At 42.5% G+C, this 18,928-nt stretch overlaps 1 protein-coding gene across 3 annotated transcripts; it reads left to right on the forward strand.

The window, feature by feature from the left end:
- The first annotated feature begins 931 nt into the window (after nucleotides 1-931).
- On the forward strand, nucleotides 932-18,502 carry LRRC32 (leucine rich repeat containing 32). 3 transcript variants are annotated; one of them, XM_062567425.1, is made up of 4 exons: nucleotides 932-1,164; nucleotides 5,369-8,096; nucleotides 9,658-9,748; nucleotides 14,608-18,502. In XM_062567425.1, exons 3-4 carry the CDS (start codon nucleotides 9,662-9,664, stop codon nucleotides 16,546-16,548), a joined length of 2,028 nt encoding a protein of 675 aa, XP_062423409.1. In that variant the 5' UTR covers nucleotides 932-1,164; nucleotides 5,369-8,096; nucleotides 9,658-9,661; the 3' UTR covers nucleotides 16,549-18,502. The 3 variants fall into 3 exon arrangements, with proteins under 3 accessions (XP_062423409.1, XP_062423407.1, XP_062423408.1); XM_062567423.1 differs by having other exon boundaries at nucleotides 5,369-5,913; XM_062567424.1 differs by lacking the exon at nucleotides 5,369-8,096 and having other exon boundaries at nucleotides 933-1,164.
- The last annotated feature ends 426 nt before the right edge of the window (nucleotides 18,503-18,928 follow it).

Below are 18,928 nucleotides of genomic sequence, written 5' to 3' on the forward strand. Positions count from 1 at the left end.
TTATTCCTACAAAATAAGACATAGAAGCAGCAGATACCAGCCTAGATGTCAGGGCACTTCTTCTAAGCAGAAGAAGACAACACAGATGATGCTCGGGTCTCCTACCAATTTACACAAGAGCAATGCTTCTGAAGCGAAATGGAGTTTGGCACCCAATGAAAAGAAATCAAAATCTGATCCAACACTCTTTTTAGAAGGAATTTATGCTATTACCCTTTCAAGCATTAAACTGAATTAATCCTCTCCCCCAGGGGTACATCTGGGCATCACGCTGCTGTGCCACACAGAGATGCCTGAGCTAGCTGGGATACCTGAAGCAATGCATTTACCCTGCTGTGGCCCTTCAGCCAGATACACCCTCTTTCTTCACACCCTGTCCTACACAGCCCTTGATAGCTGGAGTTTAGGGCTCACGCTTTAATGGAGGTGCTCTAGCTCACCCTGCTTGAGCAGGAAGGTTGGACTAGGGGTCCCCTCCAACCTCAACTCCTCTGTGTGCAATTCGCAGAAGCTGAGACTGTAGCCCTGAAGGGACCAATTTTGCTTTTGTGTCTGTACCGGTGTAAATCCACTGCAGTCAGTTCAGTTGCTGTGATTTTACCCCAGCCTAAGCACCAGCCTGCACTGCCCTGGCACACCTGGGAGTACATGTAGCTTAAAGCACACCCTCACATCTGTAGGGCAGACGCAGAGAACTTCAGAGACAACATATGTCACCGAAGCCCGTAGAGGGGATTTTTGTGGTATTCACAGAATGTTTCATGTGTCAATATGAGAGGAGCGTAATCACCAGCTGAGACACTGCAGGAAATAAGCCAAGGTTGAATGAACGAAATGGAAAATAAAGAGAAGAGCAGAGGACACACACATTTTAAAACTATTACGGAGGTATGTATTCACGTGCTCGTGGGAGCTTGGGAATATATAAGAGCTCATGACTGTGAAGGAATGAATTCAAGGACCAGTCTATGGGGAGTATTTTTTTTCTCTGTGACTTCAAACTTCTCTCTGAGCTCGCAGAGTTTTAGTCAGCTGGCATGCAACAGAGGTACGACTTCCCCAAGGAAACTCTTCCTCAGCTTTTGCTGGAAAGGCTGCTGGGAGAGTCCGGGAGACAGAAGGCTGCAAGCAGAGGCGAAACCTCCTCCTCCAGCCCCAGAGCAGGTACGTGGAGAAACGTGTGAAACAGGGAGCCTGCTGGAAAGTTGAGCTGGCTGCCTTTTGCCTGCGAGAGGGAACGGGGCTTCAGTGACTGAGAGCTGCAGCCTTTAAAAATAGCACAGATGAGGAAGGTACTGTATAAATAAAATATACTGTGTTTATGAATAGCCTGAGGAACTGCCTAAATGCACTGTGTAAATGGCTCTGTCTGTATGGCTGTATATTTAATTCATCAGGGACTGGCACTACAGTGATTTAGATCCTTTAATTAAGGAGGCTCCCATTAGCTTAAATTAAGGCAGTTATCATATTCCTTCTTTACTATGATTCTCAGTGTTAACAGTAACAGAAGATGGGCAGACGTTTTATTTTCTTTCTTCGCAGGACTTTAGTCTATTTATGGTATTTCTCAATTACAAAGCTCTGAACCAAGAGTGCTGCAGAAATATCCGTATTGTGCACTGATTAAATGCTGCTAACCAAGCTCTCTGACACTGACTCCCAATGTAGCCTTGGGCAAATCACACCGTCCCCATATAAAATGAACAGAGTACTCTTGAGATCATCTGGTCTTCTCACTATTAAAGCTGTCATTGAATTCTCCTTGCTGGAGTACGAGATGTGAGACAGCAGAGCTATTTTTTTTTCCACTCTTTAAGATCCTGACAGCTTGGATCTCACCTTGGGTGAAAGACGACTTGCTGATAGTAGCTGTTTTGCTGCATCTGCACTGTTATCAGGAGGAATTAATGTTTACACAATATTTGGAAATTGTAAAGTTCTAGGAAATCCCAGCTTATGTAAGAGCCAAAGATAAGTTTCTAAACCCAAGCCCCATTACGTTTTTTATAAAAGCACAAGTGTGTTTCCCTTAAATAAAAGCCAAAGCTAAACAACAATGGAAATTTTTTTTATTATTATTAAAATGTAACCATTTGAACTTTAAAATGACCTTATTTTCTAAAATGCTAAAAATCTCTTTTTCAATAAGAGAAATTCATTAACAATATTCTCTTTTTAAGGCAGATAGTTACAGCGTAGTGAATAGATCAGTGGTTGGCCTTTTACTAATAGAAATGTGGATACTTCACAGGAGAGATATTCAGTATCATTCAAGTCAAATATATCAGAAATAAATTTCCTCACTTCATTTTGTCTCCTGTTTGATCACATAAATTAAGTACATCTTTTATTTCTTAAAGACTGAATCCACCTGCAGTTAAAAGAAAAAAAAATGTGCATTTTAAAAAGAGTTTCTCTCTGTGTTTGCTGTGCTTAATTAAGTTGGTGAGAAAAGATTTTTTTTTTCCAGATTTGAATTTTCTCTAGAAATTTTGTTTTCTGGGGTAAATATTCCATTTAGTTTCATCTTAAAATGCCAGTTCATTTCTGGTTTTGTACACTGAAGCATTTTCTTTTTCCCATCTCCTGCTGTCCTTTGCCCAGCTGCTCTCTTATAAAGTCTCCAGGGCAATGGAATTTGTGGGACTTTCATTCATTTTCAGTTTATCTCCTGGAGAAAGGAGTAGAGAAAAGGTGAATGAAGTTGGGGCACTGGCTAAATCGTATGTTTATTTATTTATTTTTTTTTTTTTTTGTCCAAGTGGACTGGAAAGGCTAATGTCCTCTGGATCATTTTTTGTTGAGGGGCAATGCCATTGGTTGCCTGGCTTGATAGAAGTGCATGCAGCAAGGACTGTGTGAGAGAGAGGGAAGGAAGGTAAAAGCTTGAGAAGACAGGAGGAAAAGGCTGATTTGGGGTAAAACTGGTGATACTTGAGGTGCAGGAGTCGCAGTTTTGATGTGTGGCTCCTCCAGAGCTAGGAAGCAGTGGTCCTGGTGGGTCCATGAGACTGCACCAGCATCCTGGAGATGTGAGGTCTCAGGAGCTGCAGACATATCTCCTTCCTGATGGGACTGGCTGAGGATGGCATGGATTGTTTATTTTTTTGATAGGGTTAATATTAATGTTTCCTGGTGGGATGAATCACCAGGGAGCTATTCTAGTCCAAGGGAGCAAATCTCGCCCCCTCTCCTGCCCCTCCAGTTCAGACCTATTTCTAAGCAGGGAGTTTGTTTTGTTTATTTCTCTCAAGAGCTTGATTCATGTGGTTCGACACAGGGCTCAGCCCAAAAGCAGTGCCTTAGAAAGCAGTAACGCTAGGGATGGACAGACTCCAAAAGGTCTGGAGGTTCAAGTCACATAATCGTCAAGACATATTCTTGTTTATCTGAAACCCTTGGGAATCTGCAGTAGATGACGGACAGCCTCATGAGAGCTAACTACTGGGATTTGCTTTTCCTTCCTATCCTGGGTCTGAGAGCCAGCAGTGGCAGATGGACCCATTGCTGCACCTCGTGGTGCAGTTGGCTTTGTCTGGAGCTGACGTGAACTCCAGCTGACTTCAGCAGGAGCCAAGCAGGCAGTGATGTCTGAGGAGACTATGGGAAAACCAGGAAGGGTCTGATTTCTTAGCGTTGCAGGTGCTCTGAAAACCCTCTGACATCAGAAGGATGGGAAAGCCCTCGCTGCCTGATGGAAACGGCATGCCTGCTTCTCCATCTACCCGAGGCAGATGGCCCTTGCTCTATAGCCCTGGTAACAAGCATGCACCATGCTAATATTTCAACGGTACTTTACGATGTAAACTGCTGAGTAGCCTAGTACAGAAGAACAAGCATGAAAATACTGAAAATGAGAAGCCAAACAAATGTTTCAAAGTCCTTGAAACTTACTCCCTTTTGAGAAAGGGTAGAGACAGCGAGGAGACTGCTTGCCTTTCCCAGCATGGTTGCTGTGCTACTTGGTAGTTCAGTAAATCAACTCAAGGAACTGATATAGCTTTTTTTTAAAAAAAAAACACCAACAAAAACTGCTGTTTTTTCCCCCGTGAATCCAAATTTCCCACTAACCTCACAAAGCAAATTGCTCTGAACATCCAGGTGCAGGAAAATGTGACACTGCAATCATCTAAGACATTCACTACTCTTTATTACAGACATGGTATTTGCGTTCCATATCCAAATCTAAATCAAATCAAAATGTCCTTTCACCAGAGATGATGAATTTTTTTTCTTGAAGACCTCAAATATTTGAGGTTTTCCTTGTGAAAGCTCCCCAACAAGAGTAGCTGTGCATTGCAAGTGATAACACATGCTGCTGACGAGCTGAGCTATAAATCCAGAGCATCCAAAAGGCATTTAAATCTCTGGACTCCACAGACATCCTGGGGGCCAAGTACAGCGGCAATGTGTGTTTCCTGCTCCCACCAAGGGGGTAGCAGATGGAGGTTGTGTCCAGGGAGCATGCCAAAGTGGTTGAGTAAAGAAACAGTGCTGTGGCCAGCTCCCACCAACGAAAGCTTAAGATCATACATGCTGGGGGAAGCTGATCAAAACTAGTCTGATGAGAGTCCAGCCAAGGGGAATCTGTCCAGACTGTGTTAATCTCATTGACAAACAGCTCTCCTGAGAGCTAAGCAGGAGTTTTTCTATCCGTTGCACCTAATCACACCCTCTCCCACCTACGGATACGACCTCCCCTTCGTAGCAACGTTCAGCGTGCATTATAAAGCAAACAAGATGATAAAACCCCACTCTTTGGCATGATACCTTAACCACAGAAGTACATTGCAACAATTCAGGCTTGCAGAGTTGGGAAACAGCAACGGGGAAATCAGGGCAGTGGTAGGTTCTCCAAAAGCAAGCCTTAATTAATTAGGAAAATGAACCGAGGAAACTCACAATTAGGCAGCTGCTCTAGCCCTAGAGGGCAGCACAAAATAATAAATAAAGAGCTGAACTCACAGGCAATCTGAAATCATATTCTGCATGACAGAAGTGTCCCTTTGCAATGGGAATTTTTGCTAGTGGGTCTGGTAGGTTGAACCCTGTGTACTCACTGTCAAAAATTAAACATCTCATCCAGATGTTCATACCCCTCTTTCTTCATTCATATCAGTCTCTCTAATTCCTTTATCATCCCCAAAAAATCCACAGAGGTACTTTAAGTCAGGTGCATAGTAGCTAATCCTGAATCCCCAAAATCCTTCCACTGGGTTGGTATTGCACTCTTGGACTAGTGGGACTGTTACTAACAAAAAAGGGGGGGGGGGGATTCTTCTAGGAAAGATTTCTCAGTTGTGGGCTTTCTATTTATCAACAATGAATGTGAAACCTTGAATCCTCAAATGCTTTTTTTATAAAGATGTGGATAGCCATTTAGGTGGAGGGGTAGGAGGGCTGCAACGCTTCAGGAACGTGACGCGTGGACGCGCAACCCTAAAGTAAACACGCCGCCTGTACCGCGCGCAGGGTTAAATGGTGCAACCGGCAAAGATAAGTCACTTATTCCTCTGAGCAAACCCGGGGCCCGATCCCACCCGTTCCTCTGTCAAAACCCCCTTGTTTCCTGGCGTGCTCCTGTCCCGCGCAAGGACTGCAGGATGTCGTACAGTAGCTGGCTTTGTTCAGAGTGCAGCAGTGCCTGGGACCCGGCAAGAGCCCGGAGAGGAGTCGGAGGGAAGACGAGCAACATAATTTAAAGCAGACACTGTCCCAAATAAGATTACTTCCCTCAAAATGCCTTATTTCTAAAGTTGCGAGTAAGCTGCTTTGCATCCTGCATGGGTGAATGGGAAGCTGAAGAGCAGTTTCGTCGGTGCCAGGACTGGATAAGTTTTGAAGACCTGGATATGCGTTTCAAAGACATGATAAGCAGTGTATGGGGATGCAAGAAACGCTTGAAACAAGGTAAATGTGAAATATTCACTCTTTCTAACAGTGAAGGCGCTGACAAAGAAGCAAAGTTTCTTGTCTGAAGAAGGATAAGACCCTGGGGAATTTGGTTTGTTTTGTGTATTTGCTTTTATTTAAGCTCTGTTTGGCACAGAATAACTTCACTGTAAGTTGTCTAAGCACTTAAAAAAATACTTTTTGGGAAAAAATGGAGGCTGCTGCTGTTGTTAGCTACAAATGTCATCTATTAATTCTTTTCAGGTTTAATATTATAAAAGAGATGGGGGCAAATCTTGTTCTAGCATGGGAACTGGACAAATCGAGATTAAATCCTAGTTCTATCGTAGTTTTCAAACTTGTCTGTGGCAAATCGCCCTCCTCTGCTAGTGCCCTCCCATATGTTAAAAGGACACAGTGATTCTGCCTGGATACCGTGCTTTTTCTAAATGACAGAATATTTTGCCCGCTTGCTAAGACTCCTTGGTGGTGTCACTGAAACCACGTGTACTTTTCAACTGTGAATGGGGCTGGGAAATTTCCCCAAACTGTGATGGAAAGCTGTGACATTAAACATGGTTCAAAGCTCAGTTCTGCTCTGAGAAATGCTAGGATATTTATCACAGTTGACAGTGGGAGCAAACTGGCACCATGAGTGAAACTGCTTCAGCTTGGTGTAAGCCTCACAGCAATAAAAACTCCTTTAGGTTGAGTTACTGCTTTTGCTGCTCCCAGGCTGGTGTTGAAAGTGAAGGTGCGAACCATCAGTCCTGATGCAGGCAGGTAGTTGCTGTGCTCAGCAGGCTTCTTTGCCTTGTCCAACATTCACTCTTTCACGGCATGGAAGCCAGCACGGTGCTGTGCCCTGTGTCAGGATGTACCTCTGATGTGAAGATCTGTGACAGCAAAGGTCCACGATGCTAAACTGCAAGAGGTCAATGGGCTCCTTTGAGCTCTATGTGCTGCACTGGGCAAAGGTGGTGGGGTGGCTGAGATGCTGCTGGGAGGGGAGAGAGGAGGGGGATGTGGTGCTGGACACACAAGATATTGCAGAGAAAGGTGGCTGGTCGAGAGAGATGTCTGCAGAAACTCTAAGCAGGAAAAGCTCTGCAGCTGGGCAACTAAGCTGAAAATAACCTTGGGAAGGGAATCTCTGTGGATGACGAGGTAGCACCATAACATGAGGAGTGGCTTATCCTGTTCTGGAATGAGTCCATGCGGTCTAATATTTTGAGCACAAGACCATCATGTTCCAGTACTTTGGAGCTCCAGGGTGACAGTTGCCTTATATAATACCCTGACGGACAGATTTCTTGCTTGCTATAGATCTGCCTTGCTCTACACACCACTAAGTCAGGTTCTTGGTTGGAAATATATCATTTTCCCTGTTGCTTTATGAATTTATGACATTTCAAAGCATTTTAAGGCTCTGGATTGTGCCAAGGCTATCATTTAAGAAGGAAACGGATCTTTTTTTTTGCACTGGTGGTGTGACAGAGTAGATATGGCAGACAGCATGGGACACCCACTGTGCATTAGGGTGATGCCTTATTGTGGTAACATTCATGGAGAATTTGTCATCTTATTTCATTAGGTTTAAGCACAAACAATTTCCTTTTGAATGTTCTGAGTAAAGTCTTCAAAAGTCACACATCATCAGTATGTTCGTCATTTCTCTCAGTTCTAGCAAACTAATACCAAAATGATAAAAGCCATCCTCTCCTCCACCCCCTGGACAAATGTCTTGGCTTGGAGTCCACAAGCACCCATTCTCTGCAGGCCTCAGGAGTGTGCAACAGAGAAGGAACACCACAGACATTATAAATGGTGGTACCAGCAGTTCTTCCCTCCACAGAAAGATTTTGGAGCATTTTGCAAACAATAATTAAAAGGCTTGAGAATGAGCATGTTCATGCTCATTTAAGGGAGGGGGAAAATGTGACTGAAACTGGCAGAAATGAATATCCCAGGGTGTTACGTTCCCCACGCTGAATGTGGCTGAACTGTGAGAGTTCCACGGAGACCTCACCCTCAGGTGAACCTGTTCAATGGTTGTCATGCTTTGTGGAAGCACAGAGCTTCAGATGAATCCCTCAAGCAGTGACTAAGTGGAGGGATCTCCACCAGCTGGCAACGATTCCATCTTTTCTCTTTTGCTTTCAGCCTCGTGATGCTCTGTGGGTGGAAGCTGCTGAGTAATGGTACGTTTACATGGCCTTTTGGAGGCACTTGCAAGTGAGATTGGCTTTGGAGCTAGACAGATGCAGGCTTACTCCTGGAAAGACTCAAGAGCAGTGCTAAATAATTATTGCTGCATGGACTTCTGTTGAGAGCTGGCATATGTCTTACCGGTTTGAGATGTGGACAGGACCAACGCAGATCTGTCTGCAAGAGGCCATACAAACATAGACAGAAGTCAGTACGTTTGTAACAGAGGCTGTAATAAACAGGCGATGTCTAGAGCTTGTGTTGGCAGTATTCATGATGGGGGAACATCCACAGCTTTGATAAAATCTGTTTGCTTTAAGTGAGGTACGATCCCTGCGCCCATGATTTCCCCATCTGTAAAATAGCACTGATAGTCCTTCACCAGGGTCCTGCCTACGAGTCTGAACTCTCCCTGTTTGATTACTTCATCTTGAAGGCTTTGGCACCTCCAGCTGCACAGGGCTGTGCTTTGTATATCTTAAACGTTATGTTGCTAAATTTTCCCCTCTCTGAGAATCGTTTGTTAAAAGGCAAATGACCCTTCAAGAGCCTTGGAGCTGAAACTCAGTGGTTTGAACCACTTGTTTGCTGGTGAACAGCCTGCTCAAGAGAGACACACACAGCCTCATCTCCTCCTGAAAAACTCTTTCCTTTATTGTTTGTGAGTTACCTGTGGTGACACTGAAGTCTCATGCTTGGACTCAGAGATCTCATTAGCATCTACCTAGACCCAGGCAGTCTTGTTAGCATTTCTCTCTCACTGCTCAGCAACAGGCCTACTAGTGCTGACTGCTCCATTTGCAGCTATTTCTATGCTATTCTTTTGAGTGCTTTCCAAAGTGCTAAGCTCTATGATGAATCCTTCATTTCAAACAAATCCATTACATTTAATATCTGTGCTCTTTCTAAGGCATTTGCTTTCAAATCTGTTTAAAAGTCTGTCCATACCTGGGATGTATAAAATGGAAAAATAAGATCTGAACAAAAAGTTCTCTGTCCATGATTTAAGCTGTTTATATTAGCCCATCAAATCTGGATGTGCTGTGACTAATGAACATGTAAAAGCTCTTTGACGCTCTGAGGAGTGGAAACTTGTGGAAACTGTTCCCAGTCCTTGCTGTTTCTTAGCAGCACCCATTCCCTTCGGTCAGTACTTGGCACCCCAAAAGTATCTGAGCTGCCTCTACATATAAAGAGGGAGGTGGCTCTGGAAGGTGCCTCTCTCTTCGATGGTTGCTTTCCTTCATGGTAACAGACAACATTGCCAAGCTTGGGTGCATGGAGTTAGGTGGGTGACCTGCGTGCCACTCAGGGAGCAGCTCAAATCACACCAGGGAAATCCCATGAATTGCCTAGGACCTGCCTTTCAAGTCCTCATATAAATCTCTCTTTTCCCCAGCAGTCTTGAAGGCATGTTGGTGGGTTAATTTATTGCACTGCATACGTGCCTCTCTGTCCTAGATGATGTTCTGGATTTTTGCGTGTCTCACATGCCTGCATGAGCTGACTGCTGTGTTGAGTTTGCAGTCTAACCATGCTCACTTTTCCCTGCAGAACCATGAAACTGTACGTCATCCTTTTCCTGGCGGTGGTGAACAGAGGGATCTCTAACTATCGGCCCATGGAGGGGACATCCTGTGAAGTGGTAAGCCTATCTTCCTACTCAGGCTCCTTTAGATCACAGATAAGGTGAAGACCCTCCTGTTACAGGCACTGTAGCAATAACTGAGGTCTCGATGAGGGGAAACCCAAAGTACCCCCCAAGAGCAACTTCTTCTTGGATGCAGAGGTGGGCTTTTCTCAGCTAATGGATGCTCTGCAGACTGTTCCCAAGCAGCATCTGTTCCTCACCATAGCAACAGCACATGAAGTGTGGGAAAACAGAAGGATTATTGTCTCCATTTTTTTTCTGAGGTGAATTGCTTAACAAAAATGTGGCCTGATTCCCCTAGACTGTACAGAGGATCTATAACAGAGACAGAAAAAGAACTTAGATCTAAATTCTACTGCTTTATGTTAGGCTTAAATCTCATTGTAATCTCAATAAAGCATCTTCTGTGAAATACATTCATATCAGTCCTCCTTTTGTAATGACACTGAGTCAGGTCTTCTCTGCCCTGCTACAGCACTGCTTCCAGTGGAGTTTTTCCTAATTTTATCTGGGGGTAAGAAAAGCCTCTGGCTCCCAGACAAAATTTGCCCCTTGAATTTTTGCACGTGCCTGGTACAATATCGTAAATGTTCTTCGAAGCTGAACTTGTATTCACTCGCTCCCTTCCCTATCCCAATGCTGCTGATAGTAACAGACCATTTAAAAATACTTATCTATTTTTTTTTTGAGTGCTGAAGCTGTTCAGCACAAATCCCCAAGAACTTCCAAAATAGGGAAAAAGAATAATTTGCTAGCTGTACAAATCTCCCTTATGGGACTCATTCCATTCCTGCCCACCCTGCTGTATTACTGCACTTCCTGAATTCCAGAGAAATTAAGACCTAGTATATATAAAAAGATCTTGGGAAGGTGACTGGGTAGCTCAGATCATTGGCTGAAGAGGGCAGACTGATTAAACCACTGTAAACATGACAGTTCGGATCTCATGTATTACAGTCACATGAACTCAGGATGAGACACGCAAAAATCCAGGGAGATTCGCCCCATCCCGTTTCTTGATGGGTCACAGATCTGGCTGATTCTTGAGAAGTAAACATTTGCTTGTTTCCACAACTCCACTGTAAACTGATTTTGGCAGGCCAACTGTGCAAGCCAAAAACCCAAGGTTGTATGCAACGAAGCTGGAATAAATTCAATACTGATGGAAAATGCTCTGTAGTCAGCAACTGGGATTCTCATCTGGTACAAATTAACAGCTCAGCACTGCTAATTTCAATGGAGCTTTACTAGACCTCATTTTCTGAACACTCGATCCAATGAAAGTAGGAGGGTATAAATCCAAACACATTTCCACTCTGCTTAAAGAAAGAGAAAGCTACTGAGTTAGCTGACAAGCCCACTGGGAGTCCCTGTTATTTCACGGTATAATTTTTCATCACAGTCTCACTGTTTTACGTGTTACTTTCCCTGTGGTGACACCTTTAAAATAGCAAAAGATCAGAAATGGAAACTTTCATCCTAGATCTTCGGGAGATGAATGAGTCAGAAACCCGTACCCTCGTCTGACTCACCGCTGGTGTTCATTTTGCTAAACCAAAGCCTTGTCAAAGAGGTTTCAGCAAGTAAACAATCCATATCACAACCCGGACACAGGAGTGAGCGGCACTGATTTAACAGGTTATTACACATCTGCTGAGCCAAGGTGACTGTCAGCAATCTACTCATTTCCAAGAGAATAAGACATAGCTCAAATATCAAGGAAATAGGTTCAGCCTAGCTCACTTTATTTTGCAAGGAGAGAAGTTCCCACTGGCTCATGTTTTACCTCCCAGAGAAAGATGTTTCTACAAGTTCATGTTACCTGACAAGGAAGTAGCTTCCAAATACTTCATACAAGGGAAGAGTTTGTGATTAACTGTGCATTACCTTGCATCGAGGTAGTGCAAGAATGCATACTCGGTTACCACAGGTTAGCCAATATGTGGCATCTTGGTAAACTGCTACGATTTGGTCATGCAGCTGCGTAGCTCTTTTGGAGAATGGACATGAACTCCCAGCAAGTGCAAGTCAGCGCCAAGTGGCTCTCGCCCAAATTCTTTGGTTCAAACAATCACAATTTGGTAGGGAAGAACAAGGCAGATCCAGCTGCTTCTTTTGCAGGGCTGTTACTAAGGTGGACGAGAACATCCACTCGGGGATGTTGAGCCACTAAACTGGAGTCAGAATCCAAACGATTCTCAGCTTCAGGGTTGTAGGGTCAGTTTTTAAGACAGCACCTGACTGGAACCAGATACTGGATGGATCAAGCGCTCTCTACCTACAGTGCCTCCTGCCAACAGACTTCAAACAAATAGGTGACAGCACTGGCAGAGCTGATGAAGTGGGAACGTGAGACAAACGAAAACCTCTTTACAGCCTCAAGCTACCAACCCACCGAGTTATGGGGGGAGGAGGGGAGATGCACACATGCAAGCAGATGCTGTTCACTCAGTCCCATGGAGATACGCTTCATCTTTTCTTCCTAATGTTGTTGAGAACAAAATTAATGCAGTTTGAGTCCTGAGGGAGAAAACAAAGTGCAGAACAGATGAGATAAGACATACAGCAAGGATCAAAATAGTCAGTGAAAAGGAATGAAAGCCAGAAAAATAGGAGGGGTAGTGTTGTAGGAACAAATGGCAGACAGTGGGAAGTATAGATTTTATCATCCTTTTATCACTTGGAGAGTTCAGCACACATAGAGTAAAGGCCCAGTCATACAAGGTGAACTGGGACCGACCTCACCATCAGGGAAATCGGTGGAAACCATTCGCCTGATGTCAATGGGACTTGGATCAGGCTTTGGCTATGGTGAGGAGCACCCAGAGGGAGCAGAGGGTGCTGAACACTTATTGAGCTCTGGCTCAAAGTGTGGAAAGAAATTTGTCATCTGCCTTGGGCCGCAAAGCAAAATGGCTGCTTCTGTTATTCTCCAGATTTTTGCATCTTTCTGACTTCTCCCTCTTGCTCAAATTGGACAAAATGAGACTTCCTGCTCTATTCCCTCATCCTCTGGGCTTAACCTAGCTTTTTCCCATTTTTAGCTCAAGATGAGTAACTCTACAAGGGCCTTGCAGGAAAGAACTAATGGCTGAGGGAAGCCAGAATATTCCCTTCTCTCTTTTTCTTATGAGTTTGGCTGTGGGAGATCTGAGTGGATTGGAGGGAAAAAGAAAGGGGGCTCAGATTTTAACAGGCCATCTATCTGGGATCAAGATGTATTATGGGAAGGACCGCAGAGCAGCCTGTGTATATCCAGAGTTTGGACGTGCTGTTTCGTTTCTCTGGTACGTTCATGCGCAGTCTCCAAAACTCATGCAATACAAAAGAGGTTCCCGAAATGTTGGCTATTACCCCACTTCTCCTAAACAAACCTGCCAGTTCGTCCACCTAGAAGTTTGCATGAAACAGATGTTTGGGGGATAGAGTTGTTGATTTTTTTTTTTAAGTCAGAAAAAGCGAATACAAAGCTTTGCGTCATGGAATCTGGATTCTGCTTCTCAACAGAAGTTAAGATTCAACAGACCTTTTCTTTCTTTTCTTTCTGATCTTTCTACAAACAGTACATGACCCGGTAATCCATATACATTCATAACGAGAGTTTTCCTTCAGTAAATTAAATGTTGTCTAAGCCTTCTGCATTCCACTTCCTCCTGCTGTTATATGTTCTCCTTAATAACAAAATATGGCTTGACATTTATGCAAGGGTGATTATCTTGATGTTTCCAATGTTCCTTACGAGTATACACTCCAAATTCTGCTCTGGACACAGATTCAGTACAAGCTGCAATAAAACCTCTGACTTGCATCTCAGAGAGGAATTTGATTTTGACACTTGAGTTCTTCTCCACCCTGCTGCCAAAAAGTGGCTTGAAAGAGCATGAACTCAATGTACATCAGAGCTTTTACCCATTCAAAAGGTGACTTTATATAATACATGCCTTCCCTGCTGTATCACAAATGTCTTGTATGGACAGCTGCACAAGGTGTACTTCACATGCCAGGAGAAGGGAACTGTTGCCTTAGGAAGAGGTTAAATGCAGATGGGAAAAATTGGAAGACTTTGGAGATTTGCATCAGAAATATTTGAGTAGTTAAGCATTGCTTAACTAAGCTGTGGTTAAAGGAAGGCGTGATCACAAATACCTGAGGGATGTGACTAACAAAGAGAGACAGTTTGTACCCTAGGATACTTATATATTTCTGCATGGTTTGCTTTGGAAACTATTCTACCGACATGGAGGAGCTTTTTAAAATATCACTTACTATTGCAAGTTAGCTGTAGCAAAAAGTTACAGAATCTAATACAGTGGTTTAGGATGAAGTTGAAAAAACTAAACATCAGAACAGAAGTGAAGAAACTATGGTTAGCTGCAGTAAGAAGACCTTCAGTTGGGACTATTAAAACGAGCCTGAGAGAAAGGTGAAAAAAAGGGGGGGGAACATTCTCACACCAGCTGAAGGTTGGGCTAGATGATTTCTTTAGAGAGTTTCTTTTCAGATCTAATTTTGGATACTAGATCTCCATAATCTGCTGATCCAGGTCTCCTCTCACATAGGTTAATTTATATAGGAGAGGTCGTGAACAAAGTTATAGGAGGTGTCCCATGCAAAAAAAAAACCCTCCTTACTAGTCTAAGTGGGGAGTGTCTGTAAAATGCAATGAGCACTAACTGTTAGTTGCAAAGAAGTGTCAGGATTATTATGCTTGTTGTCAGAACTCTTAAAGAAAATAATATGACCAATGTTTCAGAAGAATCTGAATGGATGCTGAATGTTATTTTGTTTGTATTTCATGCAACACTCTTGTTCATTTCTCAGGTGACAACCCCTTTTCTCTCTTTTTCTGGCAGGCAAACATGCAGGCATTTTGCCACAGCAAAGACCTTCACCAAATCCCTCAAGAGCTCCATCTGAATGTAAACAAAATAGATCTATCCGGAAACCTGATTCAAAGTATCCCCGAAATGCCATTATCATTTTATACTTCCCTTCAGTGCCTGGATTTAAGCTCTAATCAGATAAGCTTCATCAAGCCTGGAGTCTTTGAACATATGACGAGACTGCGGGAAATAAATTTAGCCAACAACCAGTTATATGAGTTTGCTCAGAATGGGACGGCGGGGATTGGACTCTTACCCAAGGTGGAAATACTGGACTTGTCCCACAACAGTCTCTACAATGGGATGACTGAGTATTTCATTAAACAAGCTCCAGCACTGCAGTATCTTTCCTTGGCAGGCAACAGTATTATAATGATCTCACAGAAGATGTTTCAGGGATCTCCCAATCTCCTGGAGCTAGATCTCCAAAGTAATATCATCATGGAAATACAAGAAGGTGCTTTTGAGACTCTGGTGAACCTTTCCAAACTCAATCTCTCCATGAATTCAATTACTTGCATCTCCGATTTCAACCTCAAGCAGCTGGAGGTACTTGACCTTAGCAGAAATAGCATTGAGACCTTCCATACCACAAAGTCAGAGGATGAGTATAGCTTAAGATGCTTGGATCTGAGTGAAAACAAACTGCAGACCTTCCCAGTCTTCCCCCAAGTGAACAAGCTGGTAACTCTCAATTTATCAAAGAATTTAATTCAGCTCACTGCTGAATCCCCTCATAATAAAATGGACTATATGGAGAAAGACTGGCTAGATGCATCTTTTCATCTTCTTGATCAGAAGCAAAGTAGAAATAAAAGTTCTCTTTATTTATCCCAACTCATATATTTAGACTTAAGTTATAATGAAATCAAATCTATTCCAAATGAGTTCTTTGAGTCAATGTTGTCCCTTCACACCCTTAATCTCAGTAAAAACTGTCTCCAGACTTTTACAGTAACTTATGACAGTACACTGATCTCCCTAACCATCCTTGACTTGAGTTACAACGCTTTGCAGAACCTTTTCCTCGATGCTGGCACATTGTCAAATTTGAAGGAGCTCTATATTCAAAACAACCAGCTCCAGTCCCTGCAGTTTGACATCTTTTCACGTCTTCCTAGCCTCGAACTGCTTAATCTACAGAGCAATAATATCAGCCTTTGCAGCATGTACTCAGGACTAGCTAAGCAAAGACTTGCTGGAGAGGAAAGTGGCTGTGTATCGTTTGTTGATTCTCCTGCTCTTCAATACTTGTACCTAGCTGATAATATGTTGACCATCCTACCAGCATACACTTTCTATAAGACTTCCTTGGTTGTCTTAGATCTCTCTATGAATCCAGGACTGAAAATAGAAGTTAAAGCACTATCAGGGCTGGAAAGGTCTCTAGAATATTTGTATTTACATGGCAACAGCCTGACAGAATTGAATATTGACTTGCCTTGTTTTAATCACCTTAAACATCTAAACCTTTCTGAAAATCAGCTGAACTGGCTACCTACATGGGGTAGTGACTCTCCATTGGAAGTTCTGGATCTACGGAATAACAGATTTAGTACGCTAGAGAGCAGCAATATTTTAGCATTGGAAAATTCTCTTAAGAACTTGTATCTCACTGGGAACCCACTCAATTGCTGTGGAAACATCTGGCTTTCATCAATGATCCAGAACAAAAATGTTGAGATCCCCAATGTAGAGCACTTAACATGCCAGTACACTCAGAACTTCGGGTACCAGGAAGAAATGCACATTGGGAACATTAGACCAGAAGCCTGTGAAAAAGAGGATCTAAAGAAAATCAACTTTCTTATTATATTAACGTTTGTTTTGGTGTTATCCGTGATCATCATTGGAGTGGGTTCGTTTTTCTGCTTCCGCAGGCAGAATTTTAGCCATCAGTTCAAAGCATAGCGCACACAATGCCTTGACAACTGAAGAAATCAGGTGCTACACTGCAAGTGTGTAGAAATGAAGGGTGAAATTATTGTCTTTGATTTTTAACTGTGGATTTTAAGACCATTTCAAAACGCCCCTAAGCTACACCACTACGGTGCTCTAGTTTGTGGGGAATGAATGGAGAATTTGTGATATTTTGCACTTGCTTCATTCACAAGCAGATCTGTCTACAAAGTTTACACAGCAGTATCAGAGACCTCTATAAAGCCCTACTGTTGTAAGGGATGAGTAATTCAAATTTGATCCCCAAAAAAGCAAAAGAAATCAAAGTCTCTAAACTTCTCACTAAACTCAGAGATACTTTGTTGATGTTGCCTGCATATAACGAAATTTTGTAAATTAAGCATGTTAACTGAATCACCTTTTTATTACAGTCATTGGGGCAGCTGATGACATCAGCTGGGTGGGGGAGCATCATGAAATTTCACAAAATGATGCATCTCTATGAAGTATTTCACTGTGGTCTGAACTTTGCTTTTTCCTTAGTGGTTTTTTCTTTTTTTAAAAAAAAGTCCCTAACCCTTGTTAAAGAGAAATCATATAAATCAACACCACTGCAGAGCAAAATCCGATCATGCGTTCTTTTGAATTTGATTGCAAATCTCCCATGAATTCCGAAGCAAAAATAATGTAGCTAAACAAGCAAACTACTTTTCATGCTAGTCTGTTGTGTTCATGACTCTCATTTAGAAATTCCACAGCTGTCCATGGGAATCAAAGACTTTAATTTTCATAGGAAACTCTCTTTGGATACCTCCTTTTGCTTGTATGACGTTGTTCCAGCCACTGGGAGAAGACATCAGAGAGAGAAGTGACCAAATACATCTTCTTGTCACTTAATACCTACAAGCGATGCAACAGAAATCTCAGGTGTGAAACAGCTGCACTCTGCGTTACCCAGATCTGCTCTGTTACCCAGATCTACGTTACCCAGATCTGCTCTGAAGGTTACAGTTCCACAGTTCAACTCAAGGAGGAGAAGTTTGACCCTCGCGTGCAATACATATTTAACTGAGTTTAATGTGAAGAAATTCATCTCTTGGGTGAACACTTTCGAAAAAATCTTAGAGAATGAATTTCAACTAGCTAACATTGGACAGATGCATTTATATTTCTAAGGAAGACTGTTGGGAATTCATTGCATATGGTTTCATTTCAATGCAAAAAAAAAATCTATCTAATTTTAAAGGTCACAGAAAGGTTAGAGAGCAAAACGTTTTTTTAAAGATATGAGTGTGAAACAACGTAAAAGGAACCTACTTCCAGGCCATTATTCAGATTACTGGTCCACTGTCTCTGTGAAGAAAGAGATTATGGTCAAGAGGACTGGTTGCATGAAAAATTATGTAGAACCTCGTTCTGTGATGGGTCTAACGTGGTCAACCCATTATGTTACTAAAAGCAGACTGTTATGTTATGCCCTGTACTCTGATAGCAGATTCATGTTTCTGAAGTGAAAATAAACTCACCAACCCCTGACCACATCCTATAGGGGTCCAGTGGCTTGCAAAAGAGCTAAATCAGGGTTTCTGTTAATGCTAGAAACTGTACATTATGGCACATAAAAGAAATAGAGGTCTAACCAAAACCTGTCCAGGTAATTTACTCAGAGTCAGTTTGCTGCTCCACTTCTGTTTCTTCCAGTTAGTGAATGTCAAAATTAATACACTACAAAAGGATGTATAATTCTATTTTTAAAGCAGGTATGTAAGAAACTGGCTGGTAGTTTTCATTGTGGAATTTTTGTAAAATAAAAATACCTTCAAGTTTTTGTAACATACACAGGGATGTGAATACATTAAAGCACCAGCTTGGAATACTCCACAGATGAAAAAACATGTCTTCCTATTTCTTCTATGGGGTTCAGACTTCACCTTAGATTTGTTTTTTTATCTTCTATTCCTGAAGCAGAGGCAGCTGCTTAATGTTTAAGAATATACTCAAAGCATGTCAAGGAAGTCTGCTGAAGATTAAGGCAAGTGGTGCTGGAGTAATTTGTTTGTGCTGATCTGACATCTACAACAGCCAACACTACGCGTTGGTTCAAATCCGTATCCTTTCACAGGCATCAATCCCAGGGTTTATCTGGAAGTCCGATGCCGACGTCGGTGAGCTTTTCCTTGATGTGAAAGCAAGTGGAGCTGTGTGTCCAAACACAGGCTGATTTAGCCACACACTGAGTTCATGCATCTTGTGCTGAACACAGCAAGATTATATCTCATCAGCTGGTATTAGCCTGGCTGCCATGACTGGAGTTAGTTAATAATCTGATGACAGAGCCAAACCTATTTAATTAACAGTTTTAGCACTGCTTTTGTTTGGCTCTACCAAAAGA

Source organism: Rhea pennata, chromosome 1 (genome assembly GCF_028389875.1).
Source record: "Rhea pennata isolate bPtePen1 chromosome 1, bPtePen1.pri, whole genome shotgun sequence".
Classification (NCBI taxonomy): Eukaryota; Metazoa; Chordata; class Aves; order Rheiformes; family Rheidae; genus Rhea; species Rhea pennata.

Coding starts and splice junctions, on each gene's coding strand:
- LRRC32 (XM_062567423.1), top strand. CDS start 5,885: ATGGGGATGCAAGAAACGCTTGAAACAAG. Junction 5,914..9,657: donor CAAGAAACGCTTGAAACAAG/GTAAATGTGAAA, acceptor TTTTCCCTGCAG/AACCATGAAACTGTACGTCA. Junction 9,749..14,607: donor AGGGGACATCCTGTGAAGTG/GTAAGCCTATCT, acceptor TTTTTCTGGCAG/GCAAACATGCAGGCATTTTG.